This window comes from Marmota flaviventris, chromosome 9 (assembly GCF_047511675.1).
Source record: "Marmota flaviventris isolate mMarFla1 chromosome 9, mMarFla1.hap1, whole genome shotgun sequence".
Classification (NCBI taxonomy): domain Eukaryota; kingdom Metazoa; phylum Chordata; class Mammalia; order Rodentia; family Sciuridae; genus Marmota; species Marmota flaviventris.
Window position 1 is genome coordinate 77,279,151 of NC_092506.1, and position 19,878 is coordinate 77,299,028.

The 19,878-nt window shown below is 37.0% G+C and overlaps 1 protein-coding gene across 1 annotated transcript; it reads left to right on the forward strand.

The window, feature by feature from the left end:
* Positions 1-13,185: 13,185 nt before the first annotated feature.
* Positions 13,186-18,941, forward strand: LOC114079322 (tripartite motif-containing protein 43-like). Its single transcript, XM_027920560.2, has 6 exons — positions 13,186-13,593; positions 14,419-14,514; positions 15,101-15,331; positions 16,101-16,123; positions 17,233-17,330; positions 18,427-18,941. The coding sequence occupies exons 1-6, from the start codon at positions 13,186-13,188 to the stop codon at positions 18,939-18,941; spliced, it is 1,371 nt and encodes a 456-aa protein (XP_027776361.2).
* The last annotated feature ends 937 nt before the right edge of the window (positions 18,942-19,878 follow it).

Below are 19,878 nucleotides of genomic sequence, written 5' to 3' on the forward strand. Positions count from 1 at the left end.
GTACGACAGACACGTCACCCCATTTGCAGTAGGGGCAGAGTAGAGCCGCCGCCCGAGCCTGCAGGGTAGGCAAACCTGCAACCGACCGGCGGATCAGGCCCAGTGGCCTGCCAGCGTGGTACACACGTCACCCCAATTGGAGTAGGGGCAGAACAGAGCCGCCGCCAGCTCCCAGAACAGGCCCAGTGACCTGCCGGTGTGGTAGCCACGACACCCCAATTGGAATAAGGAGAGAGCAGAGCCGCCGCCCGCACCTGCAGGAAAGATACGCAAGCAGTATGAAAAGATAAGGAAAGAAAGGACCACAAGCAATGCAGGTCAACGCAACTTTAGAAGAGGTAACAGCTGCAGCAGATGGAATGTCAGATAAAGAATTCAGGATATACATGCTTCAGATGATCTGGAGTATCAAGGAAGACATTAAACAGCAAAATCAGACAATGAAAGATCACTTCGACAACGAATTACGCAAACAAATCCAGGAAGCAAAGGATCAACTATACAGGGAGATAGAGGTTATAAAAAACAAACAAACAGAAATCCTAGAAATGCAGGAAGCAATAAACCAACTTAAAAACTCAATGGAGAATACTACCAGCAGAGTAGAACACTTAGAAGATAGAACATCAGACAATGAAGACAAAGTATTTCAACTGGAAAAGAACATAGACAGCTCAGCAAGACTGTTAAGAAACCATGAGCAGAACATCCAAGAAATATGGGATAACATTAAGAGACCAAACTTAAGAGTCATTGGGATACAGGAAGGTACAGAGCTCCAATCCAAAGGAATGAGAAGTCTATTCAATGAAATAATACAAGAAAACTTCCCAGACTTGAAGAATGAGACAGAATCCCAAATCCTAGAAGCCTACAGGACGCCGAATGTGCAAAATCATAAGAGATCCACACCTAGACACATTATAATGAAGATGCCCAACATACAGAATAAGGAGAGAATTTTAAAAGCTACAAGAGAAAGGAAGCAGATTACATTTAGGGGTAAGCCAATCAGGATAACAGCTGATCTGTCAACACAGACTCTGAAAGCTAGAAGATCCTGGAATAACATATTTCAAACACTGAAAGAAAATGGGTTCCAACCAAGAATTGTGTATCCAGCGAAATTAAGCTTCAGGATGGAGGATGAAATTAAAACCTTCCACGATAAACAAAAGTTTAAAGAATTCGCAGCTAGAAAACCATCTCTTCAAAACATCCTCGCCAAAGCATTACAGGAAGAGGAAATGGAAAATAACAATGAAAACCAACAGTGGGAGGTAGGACAGTAAAGGGGGGGGGAATAATCAAAGAGGAAAACAAACCATGTTTAGTAACAGAAATAAACAAATATGGCTGGAAGAACAACCCATATCTCAATAATAACCCTAAATGTTAATGGCTTAAACTCACCAATTAAGAGACACAGGCTAGTAGAATGGATCACAAAACAAGACCCAACAATATGCTGCCTACAGGAGACGCATTTGATAGGAAAGGACATACATAGGCTGAAGGTGAAAGGTTGGGAAAAATCATATCACTCATATGGACTTCGAAAACAAGCAGGAGTGTCCATACTCATATCAAATAAAATAGATTTCAAGCCAAAGTTAATCAAAAGAGATAAAGAGGGACACTACATACTGCTTAAGGGAACCATACACCAACAAGACATAACAATCATAAATATTTATGCCCCAAACAATGGTGCAGCTATGTTCGTCAAACAAACTCTTCTCAAGTTCAAGAGTCTAATAGACCACCATACCATAATCATGGGAGGCTTCAACACACCTCTCTCGCCACTGGACAGATCTTCCAAACAAAAGTTGAATAAGGAAACTATAGAACTCAATAACACTATTAATAACCTAGACCTAATTGACATATATAGAATATACCAACCAACATCAAGCAGTTACACTTTTTTCTCAGCAGCACATGGATCCTTCTCAAAAATAGATCATATATTATGTCACAGGGCAACTCTTAGACAATATAAAGGAGTAGAGATAATACCATGCATCTTATCTGATCATAATGGAATGAAACTGAAAATCAACGATAAAAGAAGGAAGGAAAAAGCATACATTACTTGGAGAATGAACAATAGGTTACTGAATGATCAATGGGTTATAGAAGACATCAAGAAGGAAATCAAAAAATTCTTAGAGATAAATGAAAACACAGACACAACATATCGGAATCTATGGGACACATTGAAAGCAGTTCTAAGAGGAAAATTCATTGCTTGGAGTTCATTCCTTAAAAAAAGAAAAAACCAACAAATAAATGATCTCATACTTCATCTCAAAATCCTTGAAAAAGAAGAGCAAAACAACAGCAAAAGAAGTAGAAGGCAAGAAATAATTAAAATCAGAGCTGAAATTAATGAAATCGAAACAAAAGAAACAATTGAAAAAATTGACAAAACTAAAAGTTGGTTCTTTGAAAAAATAAACAAAATCGACAGACCCTTAGCGATGCTAGCGAAGAGAAGAAGAGAGAGAACTCAAATTACTAGCATACGGGATGAAAAAGGCAATATCACAACAGACACTTCAGAAATACAGAAGATAATCAAAAACTATTTTGAATCCTTATACTCCAATAAATTAGAAGATAGTGAAGGCATAGATAAATTTCTTAAGTCATATGATCTGCCCAGATTGAGTCAGGAGGATATAGAAAACCTAAACAGACCAATATCAATTGAGGAAATAGAAGAAACCATAAAAAGACTACCAACTAAGAAAAGCCCAGGTCCAGATGGGTATACAGCAGAATTTTACAAAACCTTTAAAGAAGAACTAATACCAATACTTTTCAAGCTACTTCAGGAAATAGAAAAGGAGGGAGAACTTCCAAATTCATTCTATGAGGCCAACATCACCCTGATACCTAAACCAGACAAAGACACTTCAAAGAAAGAAAACTACAGACCAATATCTCTAATGAACCTAGATGCAAAAATCCTCAATAAAATTCTGGCGAATCAGATACAAAAACATATCAAAAAAATTGTACACCATGATCAAGTAGGATTCATCCCTGGGATGCAAGGCTGGTTCAATATACGGAAATCAATAAATGTTATTCACCACATCAATAGACTTAAAAATAAGAACCATATGATCATCTCGATAGATGCGGAAAAAGCATTTGACAAAGTACAGCATCCCTTTATGTTCAAAACTCTAGAAAAACTAGGGATAACAGGAACATACCTCAATATTATAAAAGCAATCTATGCTAAGCCTCAGGCTAGCATCATTCTGAATGGAGAAAAACTGAAGGCATTCCCTCTAAAATCTGGAACTAGACAGGGATGCCCTCTCTCTCCACTTCTGTTCAACATAGTTCTCGAAACACTGGCCAGAGCAATTAGACAGACGAAAGAAATTAAAGGCATCAAAATAGGAAAAGAAGAACTTAAATTATCACTATTTGCAGATGATATGATTCTATACCTAGCAGACCCAAAAGGCTCTACAAAGAAACTATTAGAGCTAATAAATGAATTCAGCAAAGTGGCAGGATATAAAATCAACACGCATAAATCAAAGGCATTCCTGTATATCAGCGACAAATCCTCTGAAATGGAAATGAGGACAACCACTCCATTCAAAATATCTTCAAAAAAAATAAAATACTTGGGAATCAACCTAACAAAAGAGGTGAAAGACTTATACAATGAAAACTACAGAACCCTAAAGAGAGAAATAGAAGAAGATCTTAGAAGATGGAAAAATATACCCTGTTCATGGATAGGCAGAACTAACATCATCAAAATAGCGATATTACCAAAAGTTCTCTATAGGTTTAATGCAATGCCAATCAAAATCCCAACGGCATTTCTTGTAGAAATAGAGAAAGCAATCATGAAATTCATATGGAAAAATAAAAGACCCAGAATAGCAAAAACAATGCTAAGCAGGAAGTGTGAATCAGGCGGTATAGCGATACCAGACTTCAAACTATACTACAGAGCAATAGTAACAAAAACAGCATGGTACTGGTACCAAAACAGGCGGGTGGACCAATGGTACAGAATAGAGGACACAGAAACCAATCCACAAAACTACAACTATCTTATATTTGATAAAGGGTCTAAAAGCATGCAATGGAGGAAGGATAGCATCTTCAACAAATGGTGCTGGGAAAACTGGAAATCCATATGCAACAAAATGAAACTGAATCCCTTTCTCTCGCCATGCACAAAAGTGAATTCAAAATGGACAAGGAGCTTGATATCAAATCAGAGACGCGCCGTCTGATAGAAGAAAAAGTTGGCTACGATCTACAGTCGGTGGGGTCGGGCTCCAAATTCCTCAATAGGACACCCATAGCACAAAAGTTAATAACTGGAATCAACAAATGGGACTTACTCAAACTAAAAAGTTTTTTCTCAGCAAAAGAAACAATAAGAGAGGTAAATAGGGAGCCTACACCCTGGGAACAAATGTTTACTCCTCACACTTCAGATAGAGCCCTAATATCCAGAGTATACAAAGAACTAAAAAAATTAGACAATAAGAAAACAAACAACCCAATCAACAAATGGGCCAAGGACCTGAACAGACACTTCTCAGAGGAGGACATACAGTCAATCAACAAGTACATGAAAAAAAGCTCAACATCTCTAGCAGTCAGAGAAATGCAAATCAAAACCACCCTAAGATACCATCTCACTCCAGTAAGATTGGCAGCCATTAGGAAGTCAAACAACAACAAGTGCTGGCGAGGATGTGGGGAAAAGGGTACACTTGTACATTGCTGGTGGGACTGCAGATTGGTGCAGCCAATTTGGAAAGCAGTATGGAGATTTCTTGGAAAGCTGGGAATGGAGCCACCATTTGACCCAGCTATTCCCCTTCTTGGTCTATTCCCTAAAGACCTAAAAAGAGCATGCTACAGGGACACTGCTACATCGATGTTCATAGCAGCACAGTTCACAATAGCAAGACTGTGGAACCAACCTAGATGCCCTTCAATAGACGAATGGATAAAAAAAATGTGGCATTTATACACAATGGAGTATTACTCTGCATTAAAAAATGACAAAATCATAGAATTTACAGGGAAATGGATGGCATTAGAGCAGATTATGCTAAGTGAAGCTAGCCAATCCCTAAAAAACAAATGCCAAATGTCTTCTTTGATATAAGGAGAGTAACTAAGAACAGTGTAGGGACGAAGAGCAGGAGAAGAAGATTAACATTTAACAGGGATGAGAGGTGGGAGGGAAAGGGAGAGAGAAGGGAAATTGCATGGTAATGGAAGGAGACCCTCAGGGCTATACAGTGGAGGAGGTAGAGAGAGAGGAGGGGAGGGGAGGGGAGAGGTGGGGAGGGGGGAGGGTGGAGGATGGGAAAGGCAGTGGAGCACAACAGACACTAGTATGGCAATTTGTAAATCAATAGATGTGTAACTGATGTGATTCTGCAATCTGTGTATGGGGTGAAGGTGGGAGTTCATAACCCACGTGAATCAAAGTGTGGAATATGATATGTCAAGAAATTTGTAATGTTTTGAACAACCCACAATAAAAAAATTAAAAAAAAAAAAAAGAAGTTTATTAAAGGACAGCAGAAAAGACTTCTCCCTGAGGAAGAAGGGGACCCAAGAGGTGGAATCTATGGAAGTGTGGTTGTTTCTCCTTTTTATAGTTCTTTCAGTGATGGAATGTAGGTTTGAAGGCCCAAGGGGTGGGACACAGGTGGGCCAAAGTAGTAAGCTGGGCAGGAAGGACTTCATTAACATTTCCTTGGGATGGACTTTGGGCCTAGGGCTTTTCTCAGGACTTCATTAACATTCATTAACATTCCATGAGTTGTTCCCAGAATTCATTCTCAACATGGCCTCCATTTTAGATCTTACTGGATATTAGACCCGATTTACCTAACTACACTGACTACCTAATTTTAAATGTGGCTTCATCTTGACAATTCATTATGAAAAGTCCAGTTAGTTTGTTCAATAAGTCTTTGGCCTTTTGTTAATAATAGAATCTGCAAGCATTCAAAATTCCATTTTAATTAAGCTCATAACAAAAGAGGTCACTATCAAAAAATAGTTTCTAATTATTAACATCTCAACAAATATTTGCATCTTGCAAAACACGATTAACAAAGCAACATTGTTGGTTGATATGAACCCTTTTCAGTCTTTCCTACAAAGCTGGAAAGTGAACTAGAAAGGTATTCTATTGGAAAAAACAATCTCAACAAAACTACTTGACGTGTACACAATATTTTTCATCTTCCTTTGAAGACAATATTGCATTACTGTTGGAATCAAATATTTGTCATTCATTCCCAAGATCTTATAAATTCCATTTTCCCCAATTATTTCTAGTTTTAGAATCTGAGACACATTTTCCAGGCATCTGGTTAACTGAAACTTCTCTAATTCAAAATATCCTTCAAGAAATTTAAAAAAGGGCTGGGGTGGTGGCTCAGTGGCAGAGCGCTTGCCTAGCATGTATGAGGCACCAGGTTTGATCCTCAGCACCACGTATCAATAAATAAAATAAAGGTCCATTGGCAACTAAAAAAAAAAATTAAAAAAAAGAAATTAAGAAAATATTGTGAAATTAAAGATAATTAAGTGAAAGGTCCAAACAAAACTGAGAATCTATAATCCCTGTAATTAGTTTTTCTTTATAATGTAAACAACTAAATTCTTACTGTTGGATCTAATAGGCCATAGTAAAACAATTGTTTGATTTTGGGGGGGAATTTTAATTTTTTATAAAATTTCAAATGTCTGGGAAACCTGGCTGGACATGGTGGTGTATGCCTGTAGTACCTGGATATATTTTTAATGCTCACACTTAACAAAGTTCACACTTATCCTTTTTGTAACCATAAAAAAAAAAAAAAAAAAAAGCCTTAATTATCTAGGGAAGTGGTTCCTGGCATGAAGTCCCCAGAACAACAGAATCAATATCACTTGGCAACTTGTTAGCCATGCAAAGTCTCAGGTCAATCCTAGAACTACTGAATCAGAAACAAAGAAATTTATGTATAGCAAGTACCACAAGTGGATTCTGATCATGCCAAAGATTGAGAAACACTGAAATGAAATGGCAGCCTGAAATGAAATGAAATTCCAGCTACTGTGGAGGCTGAGGCAGGAAGATCACTTGAGTCAAGCCTTGAGCCAGGAAAGTTGTGACCAACCTGAACAATACAGAGAAATTTCAGTTTACAAACAAACAAAAATCTCAGAGATTTGTTTGTGTTTTAGTTATGTGAAGGTTTATTCTGTCATGTTGAAGCCAGATTTAAAGTTAAGTAGTCAGTGTAGTTAGGTAAATCAGGTCTAATATCAAGTAAGATCCAAAATGGAGGCCATGTTGAGAATGAATTCTGGGAAAAGCAGAACTACTCTTGGAATGTTAATGAAGTCCCAGAAAAACCCCAGGCCCAGAGCCCATCCCAAAGAAGTGTTAATGAAACAGCTCCCAGCAAACATAAGATGCTGACTCAAAAGTCCTTCCAACCCAGATTACTTCTTTGGCCCACCTGTGCCCCACCCTTTGGGCCTTCCCACCTACATTCCATCACTGAAAGATAACAGAACAAAGGATAGGAATTGGGGGGGGGGGACCATATGAAGACCTTAGGTATAAAAAGGGGAGACAACCGCACTTCCACTGATTCCACCTCTTGGGACCCCTTCTTCCTCCGGGAGAAGTCTTTTCTGCTGTCCTTTAATAAACTTCTACTTTCCACTCTGACCTTGCCTTGGCGTGCTTCTCTGGTGTTATTTTTCAACCTTGGGGAAGCAAGGACTCAGCACCAGTCAACAGCGGTAACAATGTATTACTCTTTATCTCAGAACAGTTCTTGGGAGAACAAGAGATAAAAGTTTATAAGCTGCATGGATCTTTCTTCTTCTTCTTCTTCTTCTTCTTCTTCTTCTTCTTCTTCTTCTTCTTCTTCTTCTTCTTCCTCTTCTTCCTCTTCTTCCTCTTCTTCTTCTTCTTCTTCTTCTTCTTCTTTTCAGGGGGAGTGAATTCAGGGGTATTTTACCACTGAGGCACACCCTTTATATTTGTTATTTTGACACAGAGTCTCACTAAATTGCTTAGGGCCTCACTAAATTTCAGAGACTGGCTTTGAACTTGCAATCCTCCTGCCTCAGGCTCCCAGCAGCTGGGATTATGGGATTACAGGTGTGCCCCACCCCACCCAGTTTAGATGAATCTCTTAAAATTGCACAAAATAGGCTGGGACTGGGGCTTGGTGACAGAGTGCTTGCCTAACCTAGAGAGCTCTGAGTCCTGGTGGGCCCTGAGTTGAATTCATTCCCAGTAGGACTAAAAAATAAAAGAAAAAAAGTGGTATAATTTCAATGTGATTATGAGGCCTAACTATCCCAGTCAGTTTTTTTTTTTTTTTTTTTTAGTAGAAGACTTGATGACAAAAATTAAGGAAGGCAAGCCTAAATTCCCAATATAAAAATCAAATTTTAAAACTTTTTCCCCATCATAGAATGTCTCCTCAAAAAAAAAGTAAGGGTTTAATATACTCGGAGCATGAGATTTTCTTTAGTATATTTCTCAGCCATAGCTCTTCCATTCATAAGTTGGAGTCATTGCAAAATTAAATAGGTGATACTGTTTTTTTTTTAAATGTGCTTATAAAGCGATCAAAGTGTAGATTCCATGTGTGTGACATCTGAAAATCATATTTTTCACTTAATCTTTCCGATGTTTTAAAAAGAGAATTCTGCATACATGTGATTCCCCCCAAAAAGCTGAATCAGCATGAGATCAGCATTTTCAAAGTTGGTTACCTTCAAAGAGGTAACGGTGCCCCCTAGCGTTCAGTTACCGGAACTGCCAAGGCTACTATTTTAAAATCGTTCTGCAATCCCAGGTTCCACAATCAGTACTGTTTTGATACTGGGAATTGAACCTAGGGGAAATTTAGCTCTGAGCTACATCACCAGCCTTGTTTACTTATTTGATTATTTTTAAATTTTAAATTATAAGACAGGCTAAATTCTTTAGGTCCTCACTAAATTTCAGAGGCTGGCCTCAAACTTGTGGTTCTCTTGCCTCAGTCTCCTAAGTGGCTGGGATTACAGGCATGCACCACCACTCCTGGCCTGGATTTTCTTAATGAATATAGATTTTAGACTTTACTGAAGAGAGAATGGTGCTAGAAATTTTGATTAAGAACTGGACATAAAACCCCTGAGTTTAACATTTATGGGCCCCCAGAGTACAGCTGTGCTTTTAGAACCCAAGATCATTTCTAGAAAGCACAATTGTAAAACTTACCAAACCATGAGTTGTATATATATATATATATATATATATATATATATACATACATATATGTACGTTGGAAAACTAAAAGTTCAGGTAAGAATTCTCATTCCTTCTGAAACCCGTTCATTCCTACAGCTAAATCTTGGTTTAAAGTATGCCAGGAAAGGGAGACACCCAGATTTAGAGATCATTTTGGAAGAGTGGGACTATGAGTTATTCCTTTCTAAAACACTATTTTCCCAAATCAATAATTAAAGAAACTATTTCTGATTTTTTCCATTGTTGTTTCCTTTTTGTTATAATAAGCAAATTACAGCTGACACAGTGAGGTCCATCTGTAGTTCAGCTATTCAGAAGACTAAGGCAGGATGATGTCAAGTTCAAGCCTGAACAACTTAGACTGTATCAAAACATAAAAATAAATAATTATAATGTAAATTAAACATTAAGTTGCCCCACAAAGTTCTATGAGCTAGGACTTCTTGGCCTTTCTCCCCTGCACCCCTGAAGTGGGTCAGGCAGTGCCAAACCAAATTTCTGCCATTTATGGAGGCCTTGGGAAGTGTGATCTGGAATGTGAGGGCAGGAGAAATCTCCAGGGTGGAGTGGGATCAGTGATGTTCTTAGATTAACATAAAAAAAAATATATCATCATTCCCTGCATGACAGGATAGAATTAAAGCCAATCTCAAAGAAAACATTTTCAAATTTTCTAAAACATTTGTTAAGTGTATAAATTGGTGATACCTCTTTTCTCCCATTTTATAAACAAAAATAAAAATATTCCAAAAAATATATTTAAATTTGATATTTGAAGGGTAAATTGGTATATAATCAGCGACTGTTGATGAGAGGAGGTTTCTACAAGATTGTTTATGGAGATCTCTATTTTGGACACACCTAATCAATCATCCAATCAATCATCCATTCAAGACTATCAAAAGCTCCAAGAAATGCAATCTTTTGGAGAAAATGGGTGTGGTTTCTGGGGCAATAAAAGGACACTGCAAGAGCCCAACTTGTTCTTCTCCAGAACTCACAGAGTGCCTTTGGGACTGGCTGAGAGATTTCGGAAGTCTTCCACTACCACACAGAGGCCCTGATCCCTGTGTGGATTTCATATTATTACTCCTGCAGCAAGTATTGGTGAGCCCACAGACATATTTCTTAGGTGAGTATACAGAAAAGCAGTTCCTGCTACTTTCCCATATCAAAGCAAGCAAATTTATGAATTTTAATTATCAGTAAAATGAACTTGTTTTCTGTGAAGTGATGTAATTTGCTTTCTTAGTAATGACTAGACTGCTGTTTGTTGTCTTGTTGCATGCCTTGGAATAAATTTGATGATTAATTTTACATAAATAATTTATGTATTCCATTGTTGTTACTATGTATTAAAGGAACAAGTTTACATCCTCACAAAAGTGTACAACAGTTCCTTTTTCTTACATCCAGAATTTATTATTTGTTTTGTATTCTTGATGATTGCCATTCTCATTGGAGTGAGACTCACAAGTTTAGTTTTGACTTGCATTTGCCTGAGGGATAAAGATATTAAAATTTCTTTCTTTTTTCCTTCCTTCCTTCCTTCATTGTGTGTGTGTGTGTGAAGAGCAGGAGAGTACTAGAGATAGAACCCAGGGGTGTTTTACCAACTGAACTATATCCCCTGACCTTTTGATTTTTCATTTTAATACAGGGTCTCATCAAGTTGCTTAGGCCCTACTAAGTTGATTGTTGATGGGCTTGAATTTGTAGTCCTCTTGCCTCAGATTCTCTAGTCTCTGGGAGTACAGGTGTGCACTTGGTGAACACTGGGCATTTTTTCATATAATTGTGGGTCATTTGTACTTCTTTTGGGAGCTGTATGTTCAGTTCATTAGCCTATTTATTAACTGGGTTATTTGTTTTTTATAATTCTTAGATTTTTGAGTTCTTTCTGTTCTGGATATATATATATATAATCTGTGGGAAGAGAGGTTGACAAAAATTTTCTCCGCTCAGTAGTTTTTTTTCCACTCCGTTGTTTCCCTGTTGTGCAGAAAGCTTTTAATTTGGTGCCATCCCATTTACTGATTCTTGTTCTTATTTTCGGATCTGAGCAGGTCCTATTCAGGAAGTCCGCTAAAATGCATTCTGCCAGAAAGCACTGCTTGTTTCCTGGTGGCAAATAAGTTAATTATGTGTTTTTCCAGTGTGATAGGTATTTGGTAATGATTTTAATGACTTGCTAGATATACCTATTTGTTGTAATTTGTGCATTTTTTTTATTACAAGAGTATAGATAATAAAGATAGGAGAGTACCACAAGAGGTTAGTATATTCCTGTTAGTAAGATTTTGGCTGAAATCTGATTCAATTTTGCAATGTTAAGCTTAATCATCAGCCCTTAGGTATTTATTTATTTATTTTTATGTAAATTTTTAAATTTATATATGACAGCAGAATGCATTACAATTCTTATTACATATATAGAGCACAATTTTTCATATCTCTGGTTGTATACATAGTATATGCACACCAATTTGTGTCTCATACATGTACTTTGGATAGTAATGATCATCACATTAACCCTTAAGTATTTAGAAATTGTTTTGGGATAGTGAATTCTAGTTGAAATAATAATAATAAGAAGTAATAATAATAGTAATAATATCTAAGGAGATATTTAAATAAAATAATTAAAGTAATAGTTCGATGGTAGGGGCATTTCTTTCTCTTTCTTTTTCACTTTTTTTTTTTTTTTTTAATACAGTGCTGGGAACCAAATCCAAGGCCTCTGCCATTTTGGGCAAGACTCTACCACTAAGTCCCTAGCTTTCATATGCCCTTTTCTATACCAATTATGGGCAGTGAGCAATATGATTGATGTTAAAAGCATTCAGAATCCACATTATAAAACTCTAATTGGGCCAAACATTCATGGTTAAGATCATTTAGAGGAATGTCACATTTTTATGAAACTGAGGTTCTTTCTTTGTTTAAGAAAGGAAGATTTATAACTTCATTTGATAAGATAGTTCACATTTTCTGTAAGTATTTGGATGTGGCAACTGCGACATAGGATACCAAAGTGTAATGATTATTGGGTGAATCTTTATCCTAATTATGTTTCCCGAACAATTGAACATGGATACAATTATGGGACACTTCATTGTCTTGTTTTCTAGACAGCTTTGCTGAGCCTGGTATCCATGTGCGTATCTAGAGTCCCCATCTCCTTCACAGCAAATTTCTGGATCTTGAGTGCCAGAGGTACATGCCTTGAAGCCCACTCCCTGGATGGGCTTGTGATTGCTGATGGGGCATTTTTTGGTCACCACTCCTTGATGGCATAACAACCCTTCTCCCCACCATTCTTTGTGGGAGCCATTCTGCCTGTGCCCAAGCTGGAAAGGAAGAGCACTAGGGATTATAAGGTTCTGTTTTATGCATGAGGCAAAAATAGGATGGGGATGCTGATGACTAGGTAAGCAATAGTGATTTCTAAAGTTTTTGAGAGCTCTCTTTATGCCTCCATTTTCTGTTTGTGTCATGCAAAATAAAGGCTATTCTTCCTAGACATAGGCTTATTATTGGGTCATAACTTGAGTACAATTTTGATTAGTTTAATCCTAGAAGCTAGGGAGGCTGAAGCAGAAGAATTGTGAGACCAAAGCCAGTCTCAGCAAAAGCAAAGAGATGAGCAACTCAGTAAGATCCTGATTTTAAATAAAATACAACATAGTACTGGGAATGTGGCTCAGTGGTTGAATGCCAATGAGTTCAATCCCTGGTACCACCCGCCCCCCAAATTTTTTTTGTTTACTTAGTTTCTTGTCTTTCCAGACTGCATATATGAAATTGTTCTGATTCTCTTCCCTTAAAAAAATAGGGGGAAAAAAAAGAAGAAAAGAATGGACTCAGACATCCTACAAGTCTTCCAGAGAGAACTCACCTGCTCCATCTGCATGAATTATCTTATAGACCCAGTCACCATATGCTGTGGGCACAGCTTTTGTTGGCCCTGTCTCTGCCTTTTCTGGGAAGAAGCCCAAACTCCTGCACATTGCCCTATGTGCAGGGAGCCATCACAGCAGATTGACTTCAAGAGCAATATTTGTTTGAAGAATCTGGTATCCATTGTCAGAAAAGCCAGTGTCAGGCATTTCCCGAGCTCTAGGGATCACATGTGTGTGACCCACAAGGAGAGAAAGATCTTCTGTGAAGAGAACAAGACCCTGCTGTGTTTGCTCTGCTCCAACTCCCAGGAGCACAGGGCTCACAGACACTGTCCCATTGAAGAGGCTGCTGAGCAGTACAGGGTAAGTGATGCTTCTGAGATAGCTAGAGGGCAGGGTGACTAAGACTATAAGGCACAAGAACCATTGTTACTGAGTGCCATATACAAGTATAGGTAGCAGTGATAAAATTATGAATAAAGTATGTGATAGTATCTATATTCATGGAAACTGAGAGTGTGAGGAAACTAATTTATTATAACCTATTTCAATAACTTGATGATATGGTTTTACTGCTTAGGGCACTTTAAAGTTCTCATGGTTATAAGTGTCTAAACTAACAAAACTAAATGTTCTGCTGGATGTGGTGGTTCATACCTGTAAACCCAGCGACTCACAAGACTGAAGCAGGAGGATAATCAGTTGGAGAATGGCTTGGGAAAATTAAAATATATAATAACTTCTTAAAAGGACTGTTGATATAGCTCAGTGGCATAGCACTTTCCTAGTATACATGAGACCCTAGGTTCAATTGCTAGTATGGTGAGCAGGGAAGTGGTACCACAAATTCAAAGGGCTTTTATATAGAATATATTAGAATGAAACTCACAGAATATTAGTGTCATTAGATCCAAATTCTGAAGCAAATTGCCACACTACCTAAGAATTAACATTGCCCATGTATTTGCCATTTTCTCTAGGAAAATGGTTTTATTACATTGTGTGATTCCATAGTCTGAATCCCCTAAAATTGATAATTATCCACACCAAGCAGGGAAACCCTAGCCTCTGTGCTGCATAAAACTTTTTTTTTTTTTTAAATATAAATTGCTTGAAATTCTTCATCATTGTGGGCCTGAAAACATAATCAACTTGCTTGTCCAGTGGTCAAATTTTGTTCTCTTACAGGAGAAGTTTCTAAAACTAATGAGATCTCTTTGGAAAAAGATCCAAGAAAACCAGAGAAATCTAAAAGAAGAGAGCAGAAAAATTAACCAATGGGTTGTAAGTATGAGAGTCTATTTCTCTCAGAATCAACCTAGGATAGGAAAGGTAGACATTTATTGATTCATCAAGTGAGTTGGAATCATCACAAAATTTTAGGAAGATCTTTCTTGATAGCTTCTACTTGTTGGAGTACAAAACCGCACTGCTACTCAGGGAGAATTGTTGAGCTATGGAGCAGGGAAGTTTGATATTATTGACCTATTTACTAACAAAAATGAAAGTGTTGCATACAATTATTTGTGAGTTATGCATGAATTCAAAATGGCTTGCATTCAGACTTTCTGATTTGAGAAGATATATACAGGAATTACCAATGAAAATCTTTCTTTCTGGTTGTTTCAACAAGTCACGAAGTAGATGAGTTTGAGAGAGGAGTGTTCTGCCTCTTAATATACTTAATGAGTGAAAAATAAATGAAGGGAAGAGAAGAATGAATTAATGGTTTATGAGAAATAGAAAGACACGAATTTATGTACATAGTTTACTAGCATAAGACATGAGTCAAAATGAATAGATGATGTTATAAAGTGGAGGAGAGTAAAGTTGACCTGATATTTGATCTAAGAAATTCGTGTCCTTGCAGTGGTATGTGCATCTGCACAGAGAGAATACCAAGGCAGCTTATAGGATGCTGTATCCCAGTGTCCATGAAGAAGAAAAAGAACATTTGGAGACACTTTTAAAGGAACGCAAATTGACTATACAGCAAATTAAGAAAAGCAAAGCCAAAATGCTTCAAAAAGGGAAACAACTAAAGAAAGACTATCAGGAGCTAATGAAAATGTGCCAAAAACCATATGTGGAGCTGTTTGAGGTAAGTAATTGGGACATGACTGAAAATATTTTGTGTCTTGGCCACATTATTTGGTACCAAAGATATATTTATATGCATTCTGCATTTTTGGTGGGATCTTCCCCCTTTGGGAATAACAGACACTGTGATTTCATGCAGCAAGCAAGCTTTGTTAAATTGTGACAGTAGGTTCCTCGGGATATGTTTATTTCTGAAATTATCCTTTTGTAGGTTACTTCATTAAGAAATAGAAAGAAACCGGCTGGGGCTGGGGCTCAGTGGTAGAACACTTGCTTAGCAAGTGTGAGGCACTGGGTTCATTTCTTAGCACCACCCCTAAATAAGTAAATTAAATAAAGCTCCATCAACATCTAAAATATTTTAAAAAGAAATAAATAAAAAGAGCATTTTATTCATGGGTATTTCATTTTTGTCCAGCTGAGCAACATGAAGAAATCTGAAAATAGTTAACATTTATTACATTCTTTTTTAATTTGAATGTCCTTAGTTCAAATTGTCTTTAGCACATGTCACTATGTGAATAAGTCCTGCAAAAGATCTCTTTTCAGACAGTTGCTGGTTTGTAGCATTGCAGAATAACCCTCAGGGTTTTGAATTTAGCAAAAGTTAGATTCTTCTGTTTTACCTTTATGGTAGAAAATTAATTTACAAGGAGTGTTGAGGTAGTGGTTGTAATTTTTTAAGTTTCTCAAATACAAAGGCTTAATGGTAGAATAGCTAATTCTGATGAAATTTAAGCTTTTCTTTCTTTTTGTTTTTTTCTTTACAGAATTTAGAAGACACATTGGCAGAGTAAGTTTGACTTTTAATGCAAATTGGGGCACCACAAAGTCTGTGAATACCAATGTGTTTCTGACAATGAAGAAAGTACTTATTGAGATAATGTACATTTCCTCTATGTGTCTGTGTTTTACTGAATATGATTTCTTGTTCCCTTTTTATCAAAACTGAGCTTTTCCTTCCCTGGAGCTGAAGGGTGTAGTTTTTGCTGAACTTAAACAGAGGTTTCTAAAGACAGCTATTTATAATTTTAGATTTCAAGTCATAAACAAATTGAGTTACGTGGAATAGTCCTTACCAGGTGATAGGTGAGAGAAGTAGGCAGAGAAAAAAGTAAGAAAGATTCCTTAAGACTAGAACAATCCTGATCTGGGCACAGTGAAGCAAGCCTGTCATCCTAGTGATGATCTCCACCTGAGAAAACTAAGGAATATATGCCATCTCTTCAACTTGAACTATGGATCCTTAATTGAGAATGTTCAGAAAGGTACATATTTTGGCTGGACACAGTGGTGCAGGCCTATAATCTCAGCAATTCAGGAGGCTTAGACTGCAGTTCAGGAGAATGGCACATTCTTTGATGTCAGCCTCAGCAACTTAATGAGACCCTGTCTGAAAACAAAAAGGGTTATATATATAGCTCAGTGGTAAAGTGCCCCTAGGTTCAATCCATGGTACCAAAAAGAAAGAAAGAAAAAAACAACAGAGAAATGTACATCTTTTTCTTCCTTTTTATTCATGGGGATTTCAACAAGGGCCTCCTACATGTCAGGCAAGTTCACTGAGAAATATTCCCAGTCCAGAAATGTACATCCTAATGCAATGGCCCCCAAAGTGAATATGTATAGACTCCCAGAATAAAGTCCTCAAGCTTTCTTTCTTTGGAGAGAGCATTGCTTTTCAGACAACTCCCATCCTCTTCTTACTTCCTGTTTGCTATAAATATTTTTCCATTGTTTTATATTCTGGTGTGCTCCTTTTCATTAGGCTTCATTAGAATATGATTTTGATAAAGAACCTTTAGTTGAGCCATTACCATTATGTCTTAAACACTGTTTGAATCTATCATTGTTGAAGTCTTTGGTGCCAGAAAGATCAATTTATTTATTTTTTCCTTGCAGGTATGAGTTAGTGTTCCTGCACATGCCCCAGCCTGTGAGGCCACAGCTCAGTGCTCAGCCCATCACTGGACTGAGAGATGAACTTAACCACTTCCAAGGTGGGTGTCAGTCTGTTTGAGGGACAGCTACACTGTGCCCTACAATGATGGTTTTCTATGGGTAATCATTCCCTCTTCATTAATCGTTGACCTAACAAAAGTGATCAGCCTGCAACTAAGAATGCAAAACGTATTTATTGATGTATACCATGTTAAAATATGGAACAATGTAAAGAAAAAAACATAAATGAAATGTTGTATACAAGCTCTGTCACAAAAGTTTGAATTAAGGAAAGGAAATAAAAAGTCTCATTAAGCCCTAAAAGAACATTATCACATACAATATCATTTGTTCACTGAGTCACACTAATGGACTCAAGTCAAGACAATTTCAAGAGCAATTAATTATGATAATGGGTTTATTGAATTTAAATTTGTAAAAATGGTTTTCTTTAATGTAACTAGAAAAGTAACTAAATTTGTAATACATTACACTTGATATAATAAACAGTACACAAATATAAAATAATGAATTCACAGAACATTTTATGAACAATGATGAAGTAAGTCATCACTTGGTGAAGCAGTATATGGAACTCCATGGTAGACCTAACCCTGACAGGTTAGTTTAGCAGAAAATGGGTCAGATGGAACCAAAAGTAAAAGGCAGAAAATTCTTAAAACGGGAAACCAATTCTGTAATAAATAGATTTTCTTAAATATAAACTTGGTTTCTTAACCAGAATATTGTAATATCACTGATACATTTATGTAATTATGTAATAATAATCATATTATCTACTATCCATGATTACATTTATTTTTGTCTTTTTTTTTTTTTTTCACAAGAGAGAGTAATGGAGGTTAATTTTATTGCTATGGACTTGAGAATGCTCAGGTCTCCAGATTTTCGAGTGTCATAAAAAATAAGCAGCAGAAGTAAGCTCTATAATCAATGAATTTTTAGGAATATTTTCCCTGTAGTTAATAAGTGTTCAGATTTACTGGTAGCCCTTGAATCTGATATTTTTCTAGCCAAAGCTTTTCCATTAATCTTTGCTTGTTTTTTCTTGTAAGTCTCTAAATCAACTCTCACCTTGTATGAACTGGGGCGGGGGGAAAGTCTGATTTTGGCTGAATTATTCTCTCTTCACAGTGAACATTTCCTTCCGTAATGAAATAAGCAGTCACAATGTAGTGCTGTGTGATGTGAGAAGACTGATGTTTGGAGAAGATGATGAAGATGAAGCTTTGAATTCTGACAGATCAAACTATTTTGCTGCATTGGGAGATCAGATCTTCACTTCTGGGAAACATTACTGGGAGCTGGATGTTTGTGGCTCCTGGAACTGGGCTGTGGGAGTCTGTAGGGATTCTGTGGTAAGGAAGAACCACACATTGCCTGAATTTGAGGACATGTTTCTCCTTTTATGTGTGAAGGAGGACACACATTTCAGTCTCTTGACCACCTCCGCAATATTTTCTCTCTATATAGAGAGACCGATGGGCCATGTTGGTGTGTTCCTTGATTTTCAAAGTAAAAGTGTGAGTTTTTTGAATGTTGCCAGGAGTTCCCTTATATGGAGATATCCTATTGAGTCCCTGAGTTTCCCTGTCAGGCCATTTATTTTCCACAGTCCACACATAATTAGGGATAATTCAGGAAGTTAACTTCTCTGCCTGAGAACTTCATATTTAAGGGACCCCTTCTCAGTTGAAGCAGAGCAATTACTATGACTATTTTTTATCCCTATCTTAATGTAACCTCATTTTATTCAATATGAAAATATGATACAATATGAAATTTTGTTTGCACAATTTTACTTTAATAAAACCATCTTTAGTTGCCTATAATATAAGCTGTTGTTGATTCAATGTTTCATGACCTTTGTGTGATTACGAAAACATGGGTTTGTGATTCCGAGTCTAGATTAATACAGGAACACAAGAGTTTGCACATCTACACAGATCTGGCCATCCAGAATGCATCTGTCAGTTTGAAATCTTCTGGAGCTATTCAATTCACCTTAAAGGGGAAAAGGTAGCATAGGTATGTGTGTGTTGCCATCATGGTGGGCACATGTAATTTTTCACATTAACTTAATGAACAGGCATTGTAGCTCAGAAGAATGTCTGGCATTCAGGGTTTGACTCTATCAGGGGTGGGATATGGGGGTTCAAGATTTATGATCATTCCCCAGGGCATGAGACATGAGATGGGAAGATAGTGAAACAGAATACAAACTTGTACTCTCTACTGACTTTTCCATCTTGCCATGATACAATAAATACTCAGTTGATTTTTTTTATGGTTATCATGTCATACTCAATCATGTTTATGAATGTGTTTCTGCCATCAAATGTTCTTCCTGAATATATTGTAGAAATCAACAAATGTTTGTCAATAAAAAATTAAAATGTAAAGCTTGGTAGACTTTGTTGTCAGCCGTACCCGGGAATGGGTGTTCACTATGTAGACTTGCCAGTTTTATTTCTTATCACTTCTGGTGAAAAGACTTAGGCAGTTTACATTTCTTGAACATTTATTGTGCAGCTTATATATAAATATATCCTGTATGATTTAAATACAAAAATACTTATACTGCTG